This window comes from Haliaeetus leucocephalus, unplaced genomic scaffold (genome assembly GCF_000737465.1).
Source record: "Haliaeetus leucocephalus isolate CR32 unplaced genomic scaffold, Haliaeetus_leucocephalus-4.0 Scaffold269, whole genome shotgun sequence".
In the NCBI taxonomy this organism is placed as follows: Eukaryota; Metazoa; Chordata; class Aves; order Accipitriformes; family Accipitridae; genus Haliaeetus; species Haliaeetus leucocephalus.
This window is the reverse complement of record NW_010972705.1, coordinates 17,424-42,883: the sequence shown is the minus strand read 5'-3', so window position 1 is coordinate 42,883 and position 25,460 is coordinate 17,424. Positions and strand designations below refer to the sequence as shown.

At 39.5% G+C, this 25,460-nt stretch overlaps 1 protein-coding gene across 1 annotated transcript in view; it reads left to right on the top strand.

Annotated features, from left to right (window-relative positions):
* UBAP2 (ubiquitin associated protein 2) overlaps window positions 1-25,460 on the top strand; it is a 78,499-nt gene that overhangs the window by 38,339 nt on the left and 14,700 nt on the right. Inside the window, 7 exon segments of the mRNA XM_010569315.1 lie at window positions 7,156-7,210; window positions 8,411-8,514; window positions 13,637-13,696; window positions 14,888-14,940; window positions 21,976-22,043; window positions 23,902-24,091; window positions 24,808-25,021. Coding sequence (XP_010567617.1) covers window positions 7,156-7,210; window positions 8,411-8,514; window positions 13,637-13,696; window positions 14,888-14,940; window positions 21,976-22,043; window positions 23,902-24,091; window positions 24,808-25,021 — 744 coding nt within the window.

The following is a 25,460-nucleotide window of genomic DNA, read 5'->3' as shown; positions in this document are numbered from 1 at the left end:
ACAGAAAACAAAAATGTATCACAGGATGTGTTTCAGGATACAATTCTGGAATTGCTCTGCCCTTAATTTTTGCTTGCTAAACGGAGGGTGTAAACTTTGGCTTGGAAACTATTTCCAAAAAATTTCTTTTTTTAAGATCAACTTCCCATCTCTCTCTCTTTTCAGAACTGAATTTCTTGAATGAGCTTAATTTAAATGTGTATATTCTCATTTCATGTGGGATAGAGTTAATTTTCTTCTTAGTAGCTGGTACAGTGTTTTTTGGATTTAGTGTGAGAATAATGTTGATAACACACTGATGTTTTAGTTGTTGCTAAGTAGTGCTTATCCCAAGTTAAGGATTTTTCAGTTTCCCATGCTCTGCCAGCAAGCCAGTGTACAAGAAGCTGGGAAGGGAGCATGGCCAGGACAACAGACCCGAACTAGCAAAAGGGATATTCCATACCATAGAACGTCACGCTCAGTATATAAACTGGGGGGGATTTGGCTGTGAGGGGTGGATTGCTGTTCAGGCATCTGTCAGTGGGTGGTGAGCAATTGCATTGTGCATCACTTGTCTTTTCTTGTTTTGGTTTTTTTTTGGGTTTTTTTTTTTTTTGTTGTTGTTATATTCCTTTTCATTACAATTATTGGTATTATATTTTATTATTATTGTTAGTATTAAATTTTATTTTACTTTAGTTATTAAATCGTTCTTATCTTAACCCACAGGTTTTACTTTTTTTTCAATTGTCTTCCCTGTCCCACTGGGAGGGGACGGGTGAGTGAGCAGCTGTGTGGTGCCTACTTGCTGGCTGGAGTTAAACCACAACAGTAAAAAATACTGTAATGGTGATGAGTAGTAATTGCATCAAAGTGTTTATATTTGTGTGTCAGTGTTGCAAGGATTTGTAACTGTCTGGAATGGAATCTGGTGAAGGAATTATGGAGGAAGATGGTTATGTCTTTAGGATTGTCAGCTCTAGAAATGTTACCTCGTGTTTTAATCAGCTGCAGTGTTATATAAAAATTGACAAACTTTACAGGCACAGTTCTGGTTTTTTATGCTACTGTTTATTTTGCTGTTCTCACATCTTCAATTTCAAGTGCAGGTCTGGTTCTCCCACTGTCCTCCACCCCATGTTGAAAAGGATGTGGTAGAGCAAGAAAAGGCTTTTGAAGGTACTGGGAAGACTGCATTTATGGGGTGTGAGGAACAAGCAGACTAGGACTACTCCACCTGCAAAAGAGAGAGCTGAGTAGGTGTATGGTAGAGATCTGTAAAATTTTGGTGGAGAAGGTTCTATGGGGAAATCAACTGATTACTCCAAGTATGCAAATGTGGGAGTATTAAATGAAGTCAGTAGGTTACGGGTTTGAAATGAACTTATGAAGGTGGGTCTTCATACATGTAGTTAACCTGAGGAATTCCTTTCAATAAGTTGTTGTGGGTGCTGAAAATTTACACCCAGAGAGACCTGACAATTTCATCCTAAAAAAGAACCACAGCAAGAAAAGGAAAAACCACAGAGGGTTTTGATGTGTGTAAATTATCTTTGGCTGAGGAAGAGCCACAAATGGTTGAAGACGAAGAGAGTGTCCAGAGAAACTGCGCTGTGGCTTCAGTTCATGTACTCCTCCCTAGATGTCTAATTGGTCATAGCTGATAATGGGATAGCAGGTGGGTGAACTTTCAGACTTGATTCAGCACAGAAATTGTTACCGATTCATGTGTAGCAATTATCCTGGTTTGCAAAGTGAAAATGGATTTGTCACTTTTACTTCTGTTCCTCTATTCTCTTCCTCTTCATTCTTCCAGAGCAACGTGAGCATGCCATAAATGTGGATGCTGACAGGGAATTTTTTTCTAGCAAAACAGAAATAAAAGTGAAAGGGGCAAATACTATCTTTTAATTTTGGACTTAAACAGCATGATGAGAAGCCTTTCAACTACTTGTTTTTTCTGCTGGCTGTATAAGAAAACAAATCAACTTATCCTTTTTGTAAATATCTGACTATAGTCCAGCTTCTGTTCTTGGTATCTTTTTTTTTTTTTAATGTTTTTTAGATAAGAAGTATGCTATCCTTGAAAAAATTGAGCTTCTTTAACCAGAATTGGATGTCTAAACAATTACTTGTTTTAAAAGCTTAGCACAGCTGGCACAAACTATATTTTGGATTTCCTTTGCCAGAACTAGTAAGGATGTTGGTTTTTTAAAACATGAATGTCAATAAGACCTTCTGGAGGTCACAATCTGAAGTATGTTTAGTTTTGCTGTAGTTGGTTCTGCATTGGTTAAGGAGCAGTGTGTCCTGTAATTTTTTTTTTTTTTTGAGATTAACCAGAACTTAGCTTTAACATAAGTTATTTTCTTTTAAACGTAACTTTTAGAGTTGAAAGTTTTGTGCACATGCTTCTAAAAATGGTTACTAGAGTACATGCAGTATATAAAACTGATCCAATGCTTCTAGCTTTATGATGACTGATAAGACAAAAGTGATTTGAATTATTAAATATAACTTCAGTGTTTGTTTTGGTAGTATGGAATACCCAGAATACAAACTTTCTATACTTAGCCTCCTTATCTGTTCATAAGGCTTAAGCCTCTGTCACCTCGGTGTCTGCTGTGAGGATGGCTGGCTCTGCATTTCCAGAGCAGAGATCAGAGCTGTTCAGTTACTGTGTAATTGGAGATAAGCACCAATCTAGGGTGTTGCCTGCCCTTCCAGTCTGCATTTCCTTTTCCTTTCAGCTGTTCTTAGGCCCTTTCTTAAACTTAAAGTGTCTTCATCTAATTTAAACCCATCTGTGTGAAAATCTGAGTTTTGAATAAAGCACCTGTGTTGCAGTGGAAGGATTTAGGTCTGCAAGCTCAGCAAACTGGATTTTCTACAGAATAGGCTATTAAGTTAATGGGCTAGGCCCATCTGAGTTGTGGTACTACACACTTATCTCATGCTCCCATGTAATGTGTGTTTGTTTTGGGGGAAGAAATGTTGTGAATGAGATGAACGATTCTTTCCATGCATGGACGGTAGCAGAGTGAATACTTGATTGTGTGATTAGGAGTGTTTTGAACTCCCAGTGGGTTTTAGTGGAAACAGAAAATCTCACCACCTGCTTGGGTCTAAGTGTTGACTTCTCTAGAAATCATTCCAGAAAAGAAAAATGTGAATATGTGATGGCTAATGTGAACCTAGTCAACTGAGGGAGATGTGCTGGAAAGCAGGAAAAAATCCCAACAATGCATAGTTAAACAGTTACAATGTTAAAGGAAACAAAAACATGTTTTAAATAGTTCATTGTTTTAAGTGATGTTGGATAGGGGTAGTGACAGGAATGTTGATCAGAATCAACTTTAAATGTAGGTCCCCAGTCCTGGATTCCTGGAGCAGGAATGAGTACGCAATGCTGCCGTGATACTTTAGGCTGTTGTTTGTAGATCCAAGTGTAAAGGAATGTGGAGAAATGTTATGAGGGTTTATATGAGGCAGGGCAGTAATTTTGTTCTTTGCCTGATGCCCGTCAGTTGCTTTTGTGTTCCACATGCTGATTAATTGTAAGAAAATCTATTCCTTTAGGCTCACTGGAAGATTTAATGAGCTACAGCCAAGTCACTTGTTCTTTTATTGTGGGTAGATAAAATTGTTGATAGAAAAATTGCTGATTGTGAATTACCACAGGAAAAAAAATTGGTTGTGTATATGCTGACTGTTGAGATCTAACAACTTTTTAGAGTAGTGTTAAAGCTATACTTTTTATGTTACAAGCATAAACTGGCATTACGGCTGGGGGAGGGGTTGGTCCTGTCTGTCTCTGGTGCATTTGAACTGTATCAGAGGATTCATCTAAGTTTAAAACTAATCAAGCCAAAAAAGAAAAAACAGGGGCAGGCAGCATGGTAGCTGGGGACAACAGGTTTTTTTGGTGACTTATCCTGGTGTAAAGGTGACTAGTTTTCTGGTATTTAACAAGTAGGGAACTGGTTTGGAGAGCTGATCCAAAGTGAACTAATAATTTCGTTTTCTGATAATACTTTTCTGCTTGCTCACTGGTATGTGCAAAACTGTCAGTGCAGGAAAGAGAGTAGAGCTTGTGATCACTGGTGAGGAAGACCTCAGTTGATTTAAATGTATTTACGTTACTGTGGGATTGCATGCTCAGAATTTGGGTCCCTGCTCTGAATTGTGGTGTGAAGCTTGATTTGCTCACTGACCTTTTGGTCACTGTTAAAAAGCATCAGAAGTTTGCAAATACCTGATGGGCATTCATAGTTGCTTCATGACTAACTTCTCTGTGTTAGAAGACTGTGCCTTCTCATTGTTTTAAGGCTGTGTTTTAATTTTGGCAGCTGAGAGAAGTAACTTTTCTCAGCATGAGAATTTAAGAATCTATTAGTGATCTGGTTGTGTCAAAGAGAGTACCAGCCCTTCTCCCTGTTTTCTTGCATTAATGACTATGATGTATGAGATTCCATGTCCAAGTTAGGGTGAACTTTCAGTGGTGAGTACTCACTGTCCCATATTTTGAATTAGTTCTCTGTGTCTTTTCTAGCTTTGAATTTAGTGCTTTCTGTAACGTTGCTGGTGTGATACTTCCCTTTTGTCTTCATTAGAGTGCTTTTTGTTGCATTTGTTGATTAAACTTAATTTAAGTTCAGTTTTTAGAGAAAGCATAGACACAGCTTTATGAAGTTAAGGGAATCCACTTGAAATTCAAGTTCAGGGTTGACTTTCAAAGTGATCTGGTATAAAACCCCCCCTTGCTGGCTAGTAGTCTAATACTGTGCATGGAACTTCAGGAACAAAATTATTTCTTTCTAGCAATTTCTAAAATTGTTAGAGAATCTTATTGCTGTTTTCAGCAAGTAATTTATTGTGCCCATGCTGGTATGGCATGTTACATGTGCCTTGCTTGCAAAACTTCATCATCTGCTTAATATGCTATGTTTATTCTTTCGGGCTTCTGCACTTGGAAGGCTGGGGAGACTTACCTTCTCTTCTAAAATCTGTTTGTACTTTCATGCTAGCTATTCCAGTTAATCTCTCTGTACCTAATGTCTACCTCACTGAAGAATATTTCTGCTTGACTGTTTCTGTGATTCACAGCTCCCAATTGTTCTTGTAGCTGAACTTGTAAAAAATCTGTTGATCTCTCTTCTATGCATCATTCGTAAATGGTGTTTAATACTGTATTGATAGCTGTAGGAAGTAAATTTATTACACAGATGGCCCCAAGTAAACTTGTTTAGCTGGTTCTGCTCTTAAAAAATTATTTTCTGGGCAGAAACATAATCCAGAGCGCACTGACTTCTGTGCCTCTGAGAGCTGTGGTCTTGTTATGCCATGGATCAGCTTCCCAGATTGGGGATTTTAGGTGGGTGAAGGAGAGCAGAGCAGTAGAATAGGTAGGCTGAGCAAGTAAGTTTAGAGGCCGAGTTACAATCAGTTGGGTACAGTGGGGTCTGGGGTACTGTTGTATATGGCAGAGCAAAGAGCATGACTTCACATGTGGGCTTGGTGGAGAGGGATGGCAATTGCCAGGTTGCAGCTGTTGTTACCTCTTTCCTAACCTCTGTGTGTCTTCTCTCCAACTGTTTGTGAAAAGAGGGCAAAAAGGGGAAAATGTAGAGATAGATGTAAGATCTGGCCTAGCATCAGACCTTAATTCTTCTGTGTTCTTGTCCTGCCAAAATACTGTGTTGCTGTCTGGGAATCCTTCCTCTGCAGGTTTCCATGGTTCCTCTGTAGCTAGCCGTTGCCACCTTGTATAGGATATGGGTAAACTCTTTTATCAAAATGTGGGTAAAGCTATCCTGCTATTTTGATGCTTCTGAGAAGTCCCTGAAAATGTAGGTAGTAGACATTTAGAGGCCCAGAAATATCTTTTAACACTTGGACAGTGAACGAGTGGTAAGGGGAGGAACGAGTGGTAAGGGGAGGGAAAGCAAAGTAATTAAAATAGGAACTTCCTAATCTGTTTTTACCATGCCCTGGAGTTACTGTTCTTATTCAGTTTAGGTTGTCCCCTGAAAATAAGGGGTAATTTTGATCCAGATTCGAACAGCGTGTCATGGGTAATTCTGATGTTTAGACAACCATTGTGTTGGTGACTTAGGATTATAACTTTTGTGCTCTGGTAAACCTGCAGTTGCTTGGTGACTTATAATTACCACATAATTTTCTTGTTAAAATAAACACTGCTTTGTTCTCAGTCTGCAGCTCTTGACCTCCTCCTGTTCTTGTAATACAAAATAATACTCATAGTTTTCCTCAAAAAACCCAACAAACTGAAAAAGCCTCAGATACTGAGGTCGTAAAAAGAGGGAAGAAAAAAAAAAATCTGTGTAGAAGTGTGCTGCATGTAAGAAATAGTTTCTAACAGTTTATGTAGATATGTGCTTTATGGATGGTTAAGTAATTAAAAAATGCCCTGTTGGCACTGTGCAATATGCAAAAATAAAGCCATTCACTGTATCATGAAGCTTGTAAACTGAGGCTGGTAACCAAAATTGGAGGCAACAAATATTTGTTTTTGTTAAGAGAGAAACGAATATTCTTGTGGGTGATAACAAGGAAGTTGTTTGAGTAATTTGAATTGGGTAATTTTCATGTCAGTAACTACGATTAAGGGGGAAGCAGAAAGACTATGTGGTTGCAGGTTGACAAAAGCACAGGGAGGTAGGGGTGGAAAGGTGGGCTGAGTCAAAGAAGGAAACAAGTGGAATATTCAAACTTTCTCCTCACAGGCAAGGAGTGACACGGAATTTCTTCAAAGATCAGGGTACACAGGGAGGCTGGGATTCTAGAGCATCTTAGGGAAGAGTGAGAAAGTAGATACAAAATTTGAACAATGTCTAGTGATTTGGCAGTAGCAGTCTCATTTGAAATGCGTCTTTAGGTAAGTCCTTTTCTTGGCATTTGGAGCTACTTCACTGGATACAGAAAAGAGAGTAAAGAATTGCAAGTCCTACTGAAACGCGCAGTCTTAGATGAACTGTGGCTTACTTGCGTGTGTTAGGGAAACAAATTCTCCTGTGACGAAATTTGGGAAGTAAATAATACTTAATTTTAACTATGGTAGTTTTATTCTTCAACCATAGTATTTTCTAATGTGACAGACTAGTGACTGGCGGCTCCTCTGCTGTTGCTGTTAAATGGTGTTTTCTCTCCTAGGGTTTGGACGTGGCAGAGGGAGAGGAGCGGGGAGGTTTTCAGCCCAAGGCATGGGGTAAGAAACATGCAGAGCACAGATTTTGGCAAGGATCAAACTCAATGGCAATATTAATTGACAATATTGCCACTGTATGTATTAATATTGCTGTATGTTTGATAAACCAATATCGATATAAAAATTCACAAATCTGTTAGATGATTAATGGATTATTTTTGTTTTAAACCAGTATTTCTAACTAGACACATCTATACAAACCTAATGTGTGTTCACTCAGTGTTAATATCTCAAATTTCGATAACCCCTTTGTACCTATCAGTAGCAGCCACATAGTGCCTTGGAGGCTGAAAGTTCTGTGTGGTGTGGATAGTCCTAGGTCAATTTAAAAATAGATTTGTTTCAGTGTAGTGTAGAACATACAAGTTCTATATAAACCCAGAAAGTCTAGCAATTATAAACTTTCTCCTGTTTTTAAGGTTTCACGCTTTAGCTGTTTGGACATACATGGATCCTAAACCAGAATCAACAGAAGTTACGCAGCAGCTCTAAAGTTTGTTCTCAGTTTTGTTGGAATAACTTGCTTCATAGAAGTGTAGCCTCCACTACATTCACTCAGTGTTTGCCTTTAATGGCATTTGGTGCAATGTCAGTGATGTCATGATGAACAGAAGGCTCATTCTAGTCCTCTAATAATCCTTCTTGTTCGTACCTGGAGATGAAGTGAAAAGTGTTTTTTCTTCAAAAATCCTTTTTCACCTTTTGCTGCATCTGTGTGTTTTGGCATCGGTGTCAGGTGTGCATTCTGAAATAGTCTTACTGATGTTCTGACTCCTGTCCTGCGCAGGTCTGGTGCTCTGAAAGGACATGATACTGGTTTCTCATCAGTCAGCCACCTGCTGAGAAACTATCAGCTGAGAGGGGCTTATCGTTGTCCATATAAACTAATGCTTTATAAGACTGGGAGGAGTAGCTATGCTGTTAACTGCTTTTTCAGGAACTGTTTTGGTTCAGTTTCGCTACAGTAATTATTTTTTTTCCAGTCTCCTCCCTTTCTTCTCCTCTTCTTTTCTCTTTTCTCCCTGTTCTATCTGTGTCTGCTCATAGAGGAAAAATTTCTTTTGAGACCAAAACTATCAAGATAAATTATGTGGAAATCGAGTTGCTAAATATAATACAACTTCAGCTAAAAATGATGACACTTGTGTTCGTTGAATGACCCATGTGTTCTCTTCCATTTCTTAACTTTTAAAACTCTAGGACATTTAACCCTGCAGACTATATGGAGTCTTCTGCCACTCATGGCTTTGGGACAAAATCAGAGATTTGGGAGACTGGTCAGAATGATGCAGATGATGGAACTGGTAAGATGCTTCAAGAAGTGGAACGATTGGAATGAAGGAAGACCAGTAGCAAATTGGCAGTTAAAATAACCATTCTGTTAGTGTTCAGTTAAGTTCTGAAAATGTGAATACATGTCACATGACACAGACGCTAGTTCATTTTTATAGCTTAACTGCTACTAATGTGCAGAGCACATGCTGTGTAGCCTGAGTAACTATCTGGTTAGAATGAAGGGAAAGCAATTTGCAATTTTTTTGTTTTAGTACTAACAATCCTTTGAGAGACAAATGATTTGAAGAGTTATTGGAAGAACCTTGTATGTGAAGAACTGTTTAGATATCTTAAGTACTGCTTAAGAGCTCCCCTAATATAGTTAAGGAATTAAAGTCCTACTGAAGTGATTGGTCCACAGGCATCGGGAAATAGGGTGTGAATATCTAAGTAGGAAAAGAAAAAGAAAAGAAAAACTGTTCACAAACATGAATTCACTCAGTAAGACTGGGATGGCTTTGGAAGCCCCACCTGTACAATGCAGGAATGTAAGGATGTGAGTCTCTGGGATAGAGGAGAGTTCCAAGATCTGCCACCTTTGAAGAGAAGAATTATTAGCTAAAGCACGAGTGGGCACTTGAATGGAAGCCAAAAAGCAGTCTGCCTGTCTGAAGACAGAGGCAGCTATGTGTTTCTGTATGAAGTTTCAAGTGTGAAGTATGCTCTCCTGGCTAAAGGCAAGAGACAGACATAGTTTGGAAAGGAACCACTTAAGAAGTGGTCTCATGGTGGTTCAGAAAAGAAGAATGTGACCTGCTTGTCTGTGATTGGGAAAACAGGATACCTTGCTGATTCCCATATGCTGTAACAGGAGATGAAGACAGAGGAAACCCTGTGTCAGGATGGAGAAATTAATGTATGTTATTGTCCACACTTGAGAACCACTGAGTGATAGGAGAGTTTTGTTTTTTTAACCCCAGCAAAGGTAACTCTTCTGATCTCTTAATTGCTGAAGCCTACTCAGATGATTTTTCATCAGCCTCTGTGTCAAGTGTGGAAGGAAAAGACTGATACTGGAGGCCACGGTGTGCTCCATTGAGCTCTGCTGTGAGCTGCTTGAGATGCAGCTTTCTGAACTTCATACAAGCCATTTTCCACTTAACCAGAGAAGGCAATAACAAGCTTAGAGTTTAGGAGGGCTTGTTAGGCAGCTGTCTTGTCACTCTGAGTGCCTTCTAGTCCAGTGTGGGAGAGCGGCCCTGAGTATATGAATGATTATTGAAAAGGAGCTCTTTTGCCAAATCTGGCGTCTTTCCAAGGTGTTACTTTTGAAATTACTTGGTGCTATAGCGCAAACAGAAATGCACCTTTTACTTTTACTCATGTTAGTTTTTCAAATAAGTTTATCAAATAATGAGTTAGAAGGACACCTAATGACTTGAAAATTCCCCTAGGAATACTGATACTGTTGTTTGCTATATGGTAGCAGAGGGTAGGGTATGTTGTCACAAGTATTGCAGAAGGAATACAGAAGGTTGACTAACTAAAGAAAGATATACAAGAAAGGCATGAGGAGACTGGACCAGAGGCAGAAAATTCACTGCTTAGTTATTAATGAATGCAACTGTAAGGTTGTGACTTATGAATGACTTTGACTTGTGCTCCACTTTCCAAGTCAGCTTGAATGTTTTGTGACCCTCCCTGCTAACTCTGGGTAGCCTTCATGTGCCTCCCCTTATGGCAACCTCTGTTCCTTCTTGTAGGCATCTCCTCAGTCTTCAGTAATGGAAGAATTCTGCTTAGGAATAAGAGTAGCTTGGTGTGTGTAAAAAGATCCCCGTAAGATTATGAATGTGTCTACATGAGGGTTTTGCTGCTGAGCAAATTGGTGGAAGTTCAAAGCGTACTACTTGACATGTGGAATGTTTTTTGGATGCCAAGTGTGTTTGTGCTGTTAGGCTGTGCGCATGTCACTGAGAACTGCACTGAACTTCAGTGATGCAACTTAAGGCATGTATGGGAAGTTGAGGGGCATGGTATGGAGAAGAAGATGTGAGAAGGCATTTGGGAATTTTCCCTGCCCTCATCAGATTAATGGTTTTTAGGGGTATCAATGAGTGAGTGTCAATGTGGGGAGTTCCTGCAAAATCATTTGGTTGGTGGAAATTTAAAGTAAACTAGTTAAATGTGAATGTTCTTTTTGCGTGCTAAGTACCTTTTTGCTCCTAATCTTAATTTACTTTCAGTGCAAATGGGAAAGGCACCATAACTGACAAAAATGTTTCTCTATATATGACTATAGAAAGAGTGTTTTATTTGACAGTGTTTCTTCTTTAGACAAGCTGTAGAAATGTCTGAAATAAGTCCCTGAGCCAAAAAGAAGATATCTTTTTAAAAAGAGGAGGCTTTAAAATTGAATCATTTAGCTTTATCCAAGTGGGAAGCACTTTCAACCTTGTGAAAGAAAGCATCTTGAGAGGAGGCTGCAGCTGTGGTGGTAGTTTTAAAGCAGAAGAGAGAGTGCTGGGAAGGGAGATGGAAGCAGCGGTGGGGGGAAAGAGTGGCAGGCAAGGTATGGGGCTGGAAGCAGGTCCTACAAAGTTGAGCTGGTGATTTAGCTTTTTCATCACAAATATTAGTTTTCAGTTGTTGGGGTTTTTTTCCTTAATTTACAGTGCGGTTGTGTTAGTTACAAATCAACAGTCCCAGTAATAAATAAGTTACCAATGTGGAGTTACTGAAGATGTGAATGAGGGTGATTTACCTGTATGGAAATCCATAAAGCCTGCAGTAGGCTAATGAAGGATGTCAGATAAGAGCGTACACAGTGAAAGGGCAGGATGGAAGTCCCTCTCTTTATTCCTCATTACCCAGTCCCATTTCTTCTTTCATCTAAAAAGAAAAAACAAAATTAGCTCGTACTAGCTACTTGCAAAATTAGTGTATTTCATCTGCAGTTACATTAAAAAGGTGATAACTGGGCAACTACCTGGAGAAACAAAACCAATTTGCTTATCAAAATGTTTTCCGAAGACATCGTGCAAATACAAGCTCTCTGTGGAGTTCTGACTATTTACTCAGTATTTCCTCTTTAAGCCGGTGCTGGGAAATGATCAACATCAACGTTTTCAATTAAAAAGAAATACACTATTTGTTCAAAAATGTAGTTGCCCCCATATGAGCTCTGAAAGCGCTCTAGATAGAACCTCTTGTCCTGAATTGCTGCAGATGCCAGAAGAATCACTGTAGCCTGAATGAAAGGTGCACCATCATGTAATCTGATAGAAAAGCTAGCTGGTTCTGTGGAGGTAAAATTTGGTGTTGTTGGTTGAAATAAGAAGAGAGTTAAGGGCAAATCTTTAATGATTCTTAACATTTAAGTGTAATTGTATTCCAAATAATTTGGCATCTGTTTTCCTGCATCCTAATTTTTATAGAAGTAATGTATAACTGAAAGGCAAAGAGAAGGGACAGGTGAGAAGAAACGAAATAACTAATCCTCATCCAAAAGGGAATAAACTTGAACAGTGTGATTAATATTTTCTTAAGGGCATGCTGAGTGTTCAATCTCTTGCCTTTTTTATGACATACAAGGCAGTGGGAGATCCTGAGTGACAAATCACAGCAGTTGGAGGTGGTCACTTCTCAAAGTAGGTTAAAAAATGGTATTGTATTCTGATAATTTATTGCTAGCTCTACTTTGTTAGAGTTTCATGAGTTTCACAGAAAACCTTCCTTCGTTTAGTTATGAGCAGCCTTACGTGACCCTGAAGAACGACAAGAAAGAAAAAAGAAATTATAGTGTAACTGTCAAGGGGGAAAAAGGGAATTGTGTAGCTTGGAAGTTACGAGGAAGTGGTTTTTTTGGTTGGTTGGTTTGTTTTTTTTTTTAGGACTGCTGTAAAAGTTAGAAGAAACATTTTAAGGAAACCTTGAGGTCATTCTAGAATGTGAATGTAATCCAGAAGGAAAGGATTAGTACCTAAGTTTGGGATAGGCCAAAATAAAATTATTTTGGGGCTAATATCTATGACTGATTATTCAAAAAAAAAGGAAAAAAAATTAAATAGTGTGACAGGAGGTGAAGAATAGGAGGAAAATAGCTGAAGACTTGATGAAAACATATCGTACACTTTTTATGGGCTTTATAACTTTCTAAAACTGAACTTATTATAAAGGGAAACAGCAAAGAGTCACAGATAGCCGTCTAGGTTGAAGTTGCTATGACAAGGATCCTTGAAAACAGAAAGCATAATTTATGTGGAAAACAGAGATCTCTTAAATTGTGATGCTTTGCAAGGCATGCGGTAAAGGTTGGGAGGAGGTTATATGGAGTTGCAATAATGCCAAGGTGGATTTTGGACTGAAAGGAAATTGACGCCCTTGTGGCAAGATCAGACTTAGAATCCCATCAATAGGAGGAAGGCATTAGCAAGCTGGATTTAATGCAGAGAAGACCAGTGAAATAACTGAGGCTGGAAGGATTGAGTTGGGAAGGTAGAGTGTTAATAAGTGACAATAATAAACTTAGCAACTTGGGTAAACTAATAGAGGGGTGTGAAGGGTGATGTTCAGTAGTTAAAAAGAGTAAATGCACAGATCCATGTTCATAAGTAGGAGCAGCAGGTAAACATTTAAACTGAATGTCAGGAAAATGTCCCAAGTATTATTCCAAACAGATTCAGCCTCCCAAAGGTGGTGGGGGATGCTCAAGAGTTGAGCTTGATTTCTCCGAGCTCTTTTCGTGTTTGTTTTAGCGAACTCCAAGCTCCGTTGTGAGAGTGCTGGCACCAGCATGAGTTTTGTCTTCTACAGACGCAGGCCTTGCTCTGACTCATGGGAGACAAATACAAGCAGGACAAATACCAGGAGGTATTTCTTTAAAGAAGAAATAACCAGAAGAAGAGATCCTGTGCTGGTCAGGGGAAGGGAAAGGAAATCAACTGTTTCTCTAAAAACTGCTGCTCATTGGGCTTTTCCTCCTTTCCAAAAATGTGTGAATTAATCTAGAAATTTGAGGCATTGTAGTAATTTTGCTGTGCTCAGATATGATTATTAGTTATTTTGCAGCATGTAGAAACCTCTTGGTTAGGGGCTGTTTGGTAAAATGTAAGCACGAGGTGTTTCAGGCAACTCTATATTGCTCCACAGAGCCAACACAGAATGGATATTACCTTGCTCAGGACCTGCCAAATAATTTTGGATTCCAAGGTATAAACCCCCTCTCTTCTCCCCACTGTGTGTATATCTTTGTGGTAGGCCTGTTCACCTCACTGGATTAGTGCCATTCCACCCTCCTCTGCCCAAGACGCTGCTTTATAAAGGTGTATAAAAGAATGCACTAATGTAGTGATGGCATTAGTACAAACGTGGATTTGATGCTGTCTTCAGGGGGCTTGTTTCTGGATGAATGTGTCTCCTCTGAGACACATGGTTCCTGGTTAAGTAAAAGGAGATGGTTAAAGCACTAGTTCTTTTGCTTTTGTACTTGATTAAAGGTGATGGTAGCAGGAACTTTACTGCTGGTGTTTTCTTCACTCATGGTTACTAAATGAAGGCTCTGGTTGTTGCTGGGATAACCTTCCCTATGCTTACACTGGTGGGCTAAGGTCCATTTATTGTTCTTGCATGTCTGTGCCTGCTGTTTCCTGTGGAAGGGATCAGGTTTTTGCATCCGTAGGATCGTTTCCTGTAGTTTTGCCATTGCTGCATGCTGTGGACTGCACGCTGTGCTCCAGTGTTTGCCAGATAAACTCTGCCACAAGTGACAGGAAGGAGTGTTTTGCAGCTACAGTGGAAGCTTATTGTCTCTTCTGCTGCCCTTATATGAATTACATATGTTTTAAAATAAAATTGCTCTATGAGGGGAATGGATTGGGGTTATTCTGCCCTGAGGAGAGAGTTAACAGGTTGGAAAGGAGCCTCCAGAGGCATAACTTGGGTCTGGGATTTGAATTTGTTGAAAGTAGTATTATGGATGTCGGAGCAGGTGGTGTGGTTTTGTTTTGTTCAGGCTCTGTATGAATTTGTGCATGAAACTGGGAGGTCCTGTGGGAGGGCTGAGTAGCCTCTCACTGTTGTTGGGGGCATAGGAGCAAGTTCTTCTAATATTTGGGATTAATCCCTGTTTGCAGACATGTTTGTGCAAATTGTGTTTTATACAGTAGTGGCTAAGAAATTCCTGAAATCAGAAATTAAAGGGGGTGGGAGGGTGTGGAACCTTCCCAAAATTTTAAATCTGCAGACTGGTTTTCTAGACCTTCCCATGTTTCCAACCACCATCTCCTCGCGTCGTGTTCCACTAATAATGGAAACAGGATTGCTTATAAAGCAGAATGGTTGAAATGCGACATTGTGCTTTTAGCTTGTAACTGTTTTCTTTCCTTCCCCAAATTACAATAGGAGCATGGAAAAACTCAATAGAAGAATGGACAGCAGAAGACTGGAATGAAGATGTAAGTGTACCTTGTTGGATAGACCGATTGATTATTTACCCTTTTCAGATTTTCTGTGTTGTCTTCAAAAATTAAATGTTTGAAGTAATACTTTGCTGTCTGCGTGCAATGATATTTCTTATTGTGTTTCTTGCTGTAATTCCTGTTTAAAATATGTATGTTTAGATAAGCTTATTTTTTAAACAAAATTGAATCAAGAAATATTAGTTTATTTTGCTGGGTGGACAATACATCGATAATAAAATTTTAAGTTTTATCCCAAATTAACTATTTGTGAATTATAGTTCTCTGCTGCTCAGTGCTGATGGGTGTTAACTGCTTACTTCCCCCACTATTGTGTAGGGATTTAAAGACATCACAAGACTTTTATGTAGTTAAGTGCTGAAGCTTACTAAACAACTTTAGACTACTCATTTGATGCTTTTTGTTTGAAATCTGCATAATTGTTCCACTTCGTCCACTTCATAATATTGAAAAAAGGAGCTAGTAGTATGCTGAAGTTAGCGCTTAATTGCTTCATTCCGGTTGCTTCATCATGATGTGTTGTCTAAAGTACTACAACAATTTTGGTTCTCTTTCTTTATCAGGCAAAAGGTGTCTTCATGTCTCCAAATACTTGGCATTTGTAGTCATCATGTGTGAAAATTGAATTTGTGATTTTAAGTTTTCAGTTATTGTATTAAAGCTTAAGTAGTTCAGAAAACAAATGAGGTAGCAAGAAGTATGGAAAAGAAAACTTAGCTTTTGAGAAGTTTTTCATGTTTTATAGGAATATCCATTATGTTATCTATGTTTATTTTTAGAAGAGTAAGAGATTGTCTTGGAAGTCATCCCTTTTGCCTCCTCCTGTAGGGTGCATGTCAGTGTTATCCATAGAAATATGTGAATGTTTTGCATAATAGATAGGAAAACTCTGTCCTTATCTAATGAGAGGGCTGTCTTTCGAGAAAATTAAAAGAAACTAAAATTCCTAGGTTATCTCTGTCAGTTACTGCCAAAAGCTGGCATCTTTTTTAAACCTGTCCTGTATTTCTGCAGTGTATGCTAGAGGTGGACTAAGGGCTAAGGATAGTGAAAATTTCTGGCCTTGTTTCTCACCCCTGTTTGAAACTAATACAATACAACATTTGTAGCATGGGAGGGGGGTGGTGAGCAATGCTGATGAGGGATAGAATTTTTTAAAATTAATTATTAAAACTGAGTAATTTGCACCTGAATTTTGAAAGAACAGCAGATGAAATCTCTAGCCTTTTGTTAATTTTTATTAATTTTAGCATCCTGGAAAAATCCCAGTAACCTAGGAGAAAGTTGTTCATGTGCTGATGTTCAGACAGATTGAATGAAATGGTGAGCCCAAAACATGCCTGGGGGAAAAATAAAGGAAAAATTGATTTATCTGATTTAAAAAAACATAGAAGCATAAGAATACAACTTGTGCCATTCAGCATAGTTTTATGGAAGATAGATCCACTTCAAATAAATCTGATCTTGGTCTTTAAGTCAATTATGAGTTAACTGTGAAGATAGAGTATGTCCTTGTAAGAGATTTGTTCTACGACTTTTGTTCTAAAAATAATTACATGCTATCATGAAACACATTTAAGTGGTTTAAAACCTACCTTGCAAATTTTGGCAATTAGATCTTTTGCAGGAGGACCCTTGCTCAACGTGGGCATTTCTGGGAGGACTATAAAGGAATCCAGTCCTAGGCCAAATGCCATCTAGTGTCTTTATCAATGATTTGGAAGCAAAAATAAAATCACTGCTTAATAAAATGTATGGGAAATCCAAAAACTATTGGAATGGTATTTAAGAATAAACCAGTCATGCAGAGAAATCTGAACCTCTGCTAGATTTGACCTGTTCAAATGAAAGATGTTTTAATATAGCCAAGTGCCCATTTGTTTTATAGGAATAAAGGCACACCTCCAGAACAGGGGCTGTCTTCTGGAAAGCAGCAACTGGAAATTTTTCAGGATTGTAATCTATGATGAAAAAAGAACAGCTCAGCATGCTTGCCTAAAGGGCTGATGCTGTGGCACAAAAAAAGCCATTGTAGTCTTTTTGCTTGTAGGCACTCTTCCCTGTCTCTTAATCATTCTTGATTTATATTTCTTTATGTGGACTCTTCTGAACATGATTCTGAAGCAGTGCATCAAATTACTTACTGCTTTTACAAAACAAAGATTGTGGAAAATAGCTGAAAATCATTTACTGATAGAAGAGGTCCTTGAGAGTGAGATTTTTAGTTTACCAAATCTGAAAAGGTAACTTTATTAGCATATAATGGTCTTTGTTTTTAGTCTAGCAGACAAGCCATAATATAAATCTGTGGCTGGAAAATGGAGCCATGCATTTAAATGTATAATAAACAAACAATTCTAGCAGCATGACTAAGGATTAAAACAACTGAGGAAGCTGATGTATTTGCTGTCTGCAGATAAAGACCAGGTGTATTTCTGAAGACTGTTTTTGTTTAAATGTGGTGTTGTCTGGTCAGTTGCAAGTTATAAGCAGATGAGTGAAATTTAATGTTTGTGAGCTGGGAAGGATTAGATTTTTTGATCTAATAGTCCTTTCTGGTATTTATCTTTAGTAGTAAGTATTGAACAAGTATCGTAGGTTGTCAGCATGCTCCTAAATGGAGTGGAAACTAGTTGCGGTGAAAATAGGAGGTTGTATTTTGTTAAAGTGATATTCAGGGCATGGACAGTGAAGGACCAGACAAATGTTGAGGTACTGTAGGTGGCTCTGGGTTTTCCTGTTAAAGTTGTGATCATATTCTCCTGGCTAAAGAAAACAAAGTTTAACTACAGAAACTATCAGAAGGGGAGAAATAGAATACATATGAATTGCTGGAAAGTGGATGAAGGCAAACATTTTCTGTACAGTATTGGCAGTCTTAGTGTGTTTATTTGAAACAACAGCAACACTTAAAAAAAAAAAAGGAAAAAAAGTGTATTTTAGTGGGAGTGTTTCCTTTTTCAGAAAGCAGCATGAGAACTTGTTTTATTTTCTTTAACTTCAGTACATCATATTAAAGCAGTAATAAGTTTTTCTTATTTCTGATTTGTTGATGTTGAGTTTTTATGAGGATCCTGGAGTATATTTTCCTTTCTCGTCACATATCAACTGGCCATAGGAGCTGGTAGCTAGTTGTTAAATATGTTTGAAAGGACGAGGGGTAATGGCTTTAAACTGAAAGAGGGTAGATGTAGATTAGATGTAAGGAAGAAATTCTTCACTGTGAGGGTGGTGAGGCACTGGAACAAGTTGCCCAGAGAAGCTGTGGATGCCCAGTCCCTGGAAGTGTTCAAGGCCAGGTTGGATGGGGCTTTGAGCAACACGGTCTAGTGGAAGGTGTCCCTGCCCATGGCAGGGGGGTGGAACTAGATGGTGTTTAAGGTCCCTTCCAACCCAAACCATTCTATGATTGTCTGTTTGGTGATTGGAGAATTATTTTTATCATAGGAACAGGAGCTGAAAAGCACAGGCGTTTCACTGCAGATGGAGGAAATATCCTTGTGAGGCTGATGTTTGCAAATGGTTCATGACCATTCATTCAGTTCTGGGAAAATGCCAGAGCCTCAGTGAGCCAGTGTAGTGTACAGTGAGGGTAAATAACTTAGGAGCCGATACAGCTACTTCTAAAAAACACTAAATACATCTGCATAACAAAACTTTTCAGCTGCTGCTGCATGAATTATGTGCTTTGACAAATGCCATAATCCCAGCAGACTTCTGAATTAGGTGCTTGATCGGAGCTTGTGGCATGAGTTTGCCACAGGTTGTAGTATAAACGTCAATGTGGCCAAGCTGGTAGCTGGAGACTTTTGTTTTGCTTGCTGATTCACTTGAAGAGAACGCTTCCTCTCTCATATGTCAAGCATGCTTTTGTGTTGTTGCAAACATCCTCAGCCTTCTCGATTTTCTTAGTTTTCAGTATTCATGTGTTTTGGCCGCAGTTAGTCTTATCCTGGGTTATGTGAGCATAGGAAACTGTTGACATTACAAAGAATTTAATATTTAACCAAGGGACTGCAGACGATAGGTTGCTGCTCATGCCATTAGCTGGCCTCCTTTTGCCATATAACGCAGGAGTCTTGTAACACTGCAAAAAGTACAGTGCACGTTGTTCTAAAATAACACGTACAGTGGGGAAAGGCCTGAACAATAGAAAACTAGCCTCTTTAATTGGAAATATGCTTGAGCTGAATCTTCTTTCTTCATTTTGGTCAGTACATAGAGTTGTGGGCTAGCTCCATTATGCAAAGGACAGAGTTGTGTTCCAGAAAGATGAGACTAAAGCACATTGTATTGGCAGGCAAGGGAAGGGAAGGAAATGGAGGGAGGAACTGTTGTGATACCCATTTTTGCATGATACAATGTATTGCACATAAGTGGGTGCTAGGAGACTACATGAAACATTTCAACTTTGCCTCTGAGTGGTAAGTGATTGCTCCCAGTCAGCCCTTCTGTGTCCAGTGTTTCATAGGAGAATCCCAATCAGATGACCATGTTCAGGTATATAGGTGCTTTCAGTAGAGCTGCCTGTGGGATGGCAGATGAAATTGGCTCATGTCCGTGATGTCCTTTAAACTGGGCTGCTAGCAATGTATGCAATTAAAAATGCATAATTTCCTGGAAGAGCTGTATTCAAATGTCACATTCTAAAGGGCTTATTTCGGGGTGTTTGAATAAGTCAGTTATTCTTTAGTCTAAATACAAAGCTACACCAAAGAAGTTAAGGGTGATTTTGTGCAAATTTAATTTAAAATATAACCATTATACATGCATATCTTTATCTTGTTCAACCTAACCTGTACTGGCTTAAGATGTATTCTGGTTTGCAAGTATTCCTGTCAATACAAATGAGTTAGCCCTAGGAAGCTGTAGCTGTTTAACTATTTTTTAAAAAAGGAAAGCTATTAAAAAGAAAAACGAGCAGACAGACAACCCATCTACAAAACAAAATCACCCCCTTTTCCCCCCAAATCCCAGCCAACCAGCTCCCTCTCACCAGCTACCTGTGCAAGTATCTATCTTTATCGTAACAGCATGGTGAAAGCAGTACAGTTTTCTGCTGTGGGTGGTCTGACTGGTTATAGTAGTATAAGCAATTACATGGTTCTCCCTTTATTATTGTTTTCGAACTCATGCTCACAGAGCAAATGGTTTAAAAAGTTATTGCTGCCTCTAGTAGAAATGCCAAAAAGGAACCATGAATGGTAGCTCACTGTCCCTAGCTGAGTGCAAAGATGCCTCCGCTGCTGATGTGACATGAAATGTAAAACACAGGGATACATGAAATGAGTGGGAACGGTGCAGTATGTTAGATTTCCGCAACAAGATTTATCAGAGCTGCTCTGTGGAGTCCTAAATTATGTCTGCACAAGGTATTTTTACACTGATGATGTACCAGCTGTCATGTTAATTACATTCTACTAGTATATTTTTCAGTTGCTCAAACTGATGTACTTACCTTGGTGTACCATAGTGTGTGTTCAGTAGATCAAATTTCCTAACTCTTTAATTAAATTGGTACTTGATCTGTGTAGAAGACTTTGCTGAAGTTTGACTACATGTTTTTTTCTTTCGAAGCAGAGCTGCAGCACGGAATCATAGAATGGTTTGGGTTGAAAAGGACCTTTAAAGGTCATCTGGTCCAACCCTCCAGCAGTGAATAGGGCCATCTTCAACTAGATCAGGTTGCTCAGAGCCCCTGACTGTGAATGTTTGCAGGGATGGGGCAGCTACCACCTGTCTGGGCCAGCCGTTGCGGTGTTGCAGCGCCCCGATGGTAGGAAACGTCTTCCTTGTATCTAGTCTGCATCTCGCCTCTTGTAGTGTAGAGCCGTTGCGCCCTGTCCTACCGCTACAGGCCCCATGAAAAAGTCTGTCCCCGTCTTTCTGCTGAGCCCCCTTTAAGTATTGAAAGGCCGCAGTGAGGTCTCGGCGGAGCCTTCCCTTCTCCAGTTGTCTGGAGAACCCCAGCTCTCTCAGCCTGTCCTCACCGGAGAGGTGTTCCATCCCTCTGATGATGTTGGTGGCCCTCCTCTGGACCCGGCCCAAGAGGTCCGCGTCTTCCCCGTAGTGAGGACTCCGGAGCTGGATGCAGTACTCCAGGGGGTCTCATCAGAGTGGAGTACAGGGGCAGAATCACCTCCCTTGACCTCCTGGCAGTGCTTCTCCTGGTGCAGCCCAGGGTATGGTTGGCCTTCTGGGCTGTGAGCACACATTGCTGGCTCATGTCAACTTTTTCATCCACTGGTACCCCCAAGTCCTTCTCGGCAGGGCTGCTCTCAATCTCTTCATCCCCCAACCTGTACTGATACCAGGCGTTGCATCAACCCACGTGCAGGACCTTGCACTTGGCCTTGTTGAACCTCATGACATTCACATGGGACCACTTCTCAAGCTTGTCCAGGTTCCTCTGGATGGCATTCTGTCTCTCAGGCATGTCAACTGCACCACTTAGCTTGGTGTTATCTGCAAACTTACCAAGGGTGCACTCAATCCCCCTGGCTATGGCATTGGTGAAGTTATTAAACAGTACTGGTCCCAGTATGGACCCCTGAGGGACACCACCCCTCATCAATCTCCATCTGCACATTGAACCGTTGACCACTATCCTTTGGATGTGACCATCCAACCAATTCTTCATCCACCGAACAGTCCACCCATCAAATCTATATTGTCAATTTAGAGAGAAGGATGTTGTGCGAGTCCGTGTCAAAGGCCTTACAGAAATCCACATAGATGACATCCATAGCTCTTCCCTTGTCCACTGTTGTAGTCACTCTATCATAGAAGGCTGCTAAGTTGGTGAGGCAGGACTTGCCCTTTAGTGAAGCCATGCTGACTGTCTCGAATCATCTCCCTGTTTTCCAGCATAACTGGTTGTAATGGTAGTTTGACTTTGCTTTTATCTTGGAAGTGCCTGACCAAGATGGGATTTCTGCAGATGTCACAGCAGTAAAGTGTGAGCATGTGTATGATTAAAATACACTTTTTTCCCCTCTCTCTCTTTTTCAGCTTTCTGAAACAAAAGTCTTCACTGCTTCCTCTGTTCCAGCTGAGAATCACGTGACTCCTGGGCAAAGGTAAGCTGCTTTTCCAGGTTTTCCCTATAACTTAAAAACCTTCTGCTTGGTGAAGCAATGTTAGCTTGCACATATAAAATGTTGAATAAAACATATGGCAGCCCTGGTCAGAGATTGGTCAAGCTAATTTCAAAATTGCAGAAGCCTTGCTTGCAAATCACTGGTTTTGTGGGTTCCTGTGTTACCTATTATTGACTGTGGAAGTGGAGCCAAACTTACCAAATCCACAAGCATAATACTGAGAAGACCCTGTCTTCTGCACAGACTGCTTACAGGCAGGAACAAAAGTAGCTGGGAAGAAGAGTTTTCTGCTGTTGAAAAGAAGCTTTGCTGTTCAGAAAATGGAAGCCTGGCCCTGTAGATGCAGAAAGTTCAGAATGTAGTGCTTTGACAAATATATTAACAGAAAAGCTTGTGTTGGCAAGAAGGGAAATCTCCTGGTAAGCATCACTGTTACTTGCCTTCACTGGTGATACAGAGTTCAGACAGAGAACCAAAAATGTGGCAGTTGCTGCCATCTTTTGCTTGCCTTTGTCTTCACCCAATGCCTGGCTGATGATGTTGTGGAATCAGTTGTCTGCATTAGCCTCAAGTCCCAGGAGAGTGGTTTGGGACAGAACTTTAGTGTCATGAAGACTTCAATAATTGGATAGCATGAGATCAAAAACTAGATCTGAAAACTAGGTGGCCTAATGGTCCCAAACATCCTGATACAGCTGTACTGCTGTACTCCAGACTGCACCAAAACTGTCCTTCCAGCATGGATGTGATCGAGAGTAGACATGGTGTCAGTTGGTCTACAGTTTATAATCCTTTCCTTCTTAGAGGTGATATGCTCACGTGTTCATTGTTGTAATGCAAATATTCCTCCAGTGGATGTCCCTCAGATTATGTTAGAAAATATTTCAGTTCATCAACTCAAATTCTGGTGTTTTGGTTTTTGTTTTTTTGTTTGTTTGGTTTGGTTTGGGTGCGATGGGGTTTTTTGTTTGTTTGGGTTTTTTTAACTTGCCATGAGAAAGGTTTGGGCGTTAAGAAATCTATGCTAATGAAATTGCTGGAAGCAGCTTTTCAGCCCAAGCCCATGGTATATTTAGGATAAACTTAAGTCAGAACATTTGGAGTAGATTTCTTTTATTGTCTGAGTGCTTTGCTCTTCCTTGGTTAAACCTGTGCTAAACATGTGGTAGGGGTTAGTAAGCCATGCTTAGATATAAGAAAATTTAAGTTTCTCATCCTGCTCAGGTATGTGTGGTGGAGTAATTTTGGATATGTGCCTGCTATCTGAGAAACTTAGCTTTTATTTCTGCTGCTCTTGTGACTTCCGTGTCATCACGTATTCACTCGATCACTGCATGTGCGACTTCAGTCTTTACTGTCCTCATACCCACCCTATACAGAATAGGACTTTGATCCCTTGGTCTTTTTAAAGGGACAGCATGATATGCAGGGAATGTGGATTATCAATATATATAATGGGCTTGCCAGCAAGGCCCACTTGAACGTAATGTATCTTTTATGACTTGTCTCTGGTTACTTGGTTATATTAATCATATAGGTTACTTATGTGATACATTATGTTATAAATTTGACAATGTTTGAAAAGAGTGCAAAGGTAATTTGTATTCTAGCTGTAGTGGAAGGTTTCAGCTAATGGAATACACTTCCTGGCAAAACCCTCTATTCTACCTCTTTTTGTATGGCAGACAAGCAATACTTGAAAAGGCTGTTAATCAGCCTAATTAAACAGTTACTTCTGTTGCTGGTATGGCAGCTTTAGTACTGTTAGTGCTTTCTTCAGTTTCAGCGCAGCCTAATCATCATGTTTATTCCAGCCAAATTTTGCTTTTTCTTACAGCATTGATTTGGTAACACTGCTTCAAAAGCCTGTGACTTCTACCCAAGAGACAGAAGGCAACTCATTTGAGCCTCCCCAGCAGCAGACCTTTGGCCAAGCCCTAGTCTTCACAAATTCTCAGCACAGCACCCAGATGGCATCAGGAACCTGCAGCTCCAGTGCTGTAAATTCTTATTCTCCTCAAAGTCTGGTAAAATTATCTTATGCTTTCTAAAGGGTCTTCATGAGTAAATATTTCAGGTTAAACAACTTTTCCAGGACTGGTCATTTCATGAGATATTTCAGTATTTATAAAATTCAGGTTGCAAATATTGAAGGAATAGAATTAAGAATTCCATTCCTTCCCTTTACACACATGCACAAAAAAATTACTGCTTTTCTGGTTTTGCTAAGTTGTTGTTTCTCAGTTTACATGAAGTGCTTGTATTAATTTTAGAGTAGAGAGCAGATGTGTTTACTGCATGCTGATTTAGGATGAAATAATTTGTTTGTAGTGAAGAGTTCTATGCCAGAAAACTATGATGTGTTATTTCCAAGCACATTATCTGACTGCTTTTTATGGAAACCTGCCTATTTCTGAGTCAATTGTGAGGGCTTGAAATTGGGCACTTATATTTATTCTCTGAAAATCAGTTTAACTATTAGTAAATATATGCTATTTTGAGATGCATGGATTAAAGTAAATCAGTATTGTTGCCATCACAGTGGTGGAAGTTGTAGTGTTGACAATCTGAGAAGATCTGGCCATATGTTACAACTGCGGAATTTTTTATTCATCATTTGTTAGTAATCTAGGGCTGAAAAGGTTTTAGTTGCTGCCACATAGGAGCTGTAGGCATTGTTACGTTCAAATTATTTATTAAATACTTAACTCCACTCCTTCCCCTATTTTTTGTCTTTTGGTAGTCTGCAGTTCTTTGTTCTGGCTTTGGAGAACTTGGATCCTCTAAACTGGCCAACTCTACTGGATCCCAAATCTTGGACCAGTTGAAATCTCCAGGATTGGGTCAGTTTACCTGTCAACAAAACAATAGTAGCTCTGCCACCACTACTACAGCTAACACATCATCCTGGGATCTAAAACCACCCATCACTCAGTCCTCAGTTCTTAGTCAGTTTGGTAAGTGCTTTGACATAGCTTTCTCTCTCTCTCTTTATTAGCTCATAAGATTTCTTAATGCCGATGACAGTTTAAAGCGGTCTTAATGAAAGACTTTTTCTAAAAAAAGTAATCCTAATAATACAACTGGTTACAGCATTGTAAGAGTTATGCTTATTTGCTGGTAATAGACATTACAAGTATATCACAAACTAAGTTTTGATAGGCTTAAGCCTATCCATAAGTGTCATTGCATCATTAGAAGTTGCTGAGCCCTCATATAATGACATCTTTGATTTAATGTGCTTGAACAGTTAAGTGGAACTTTGTAATTTTGTTTCTCAACAAATCCTGGAAAACACTTATTTTCATTGTGCCTGTGCTGCTCTAACTGAGTATAAGGTTGTACCATATTTTGTCTTCCCCGCGCCCCCCCCCCCCCCCCCCCCCCCCCCCTCCC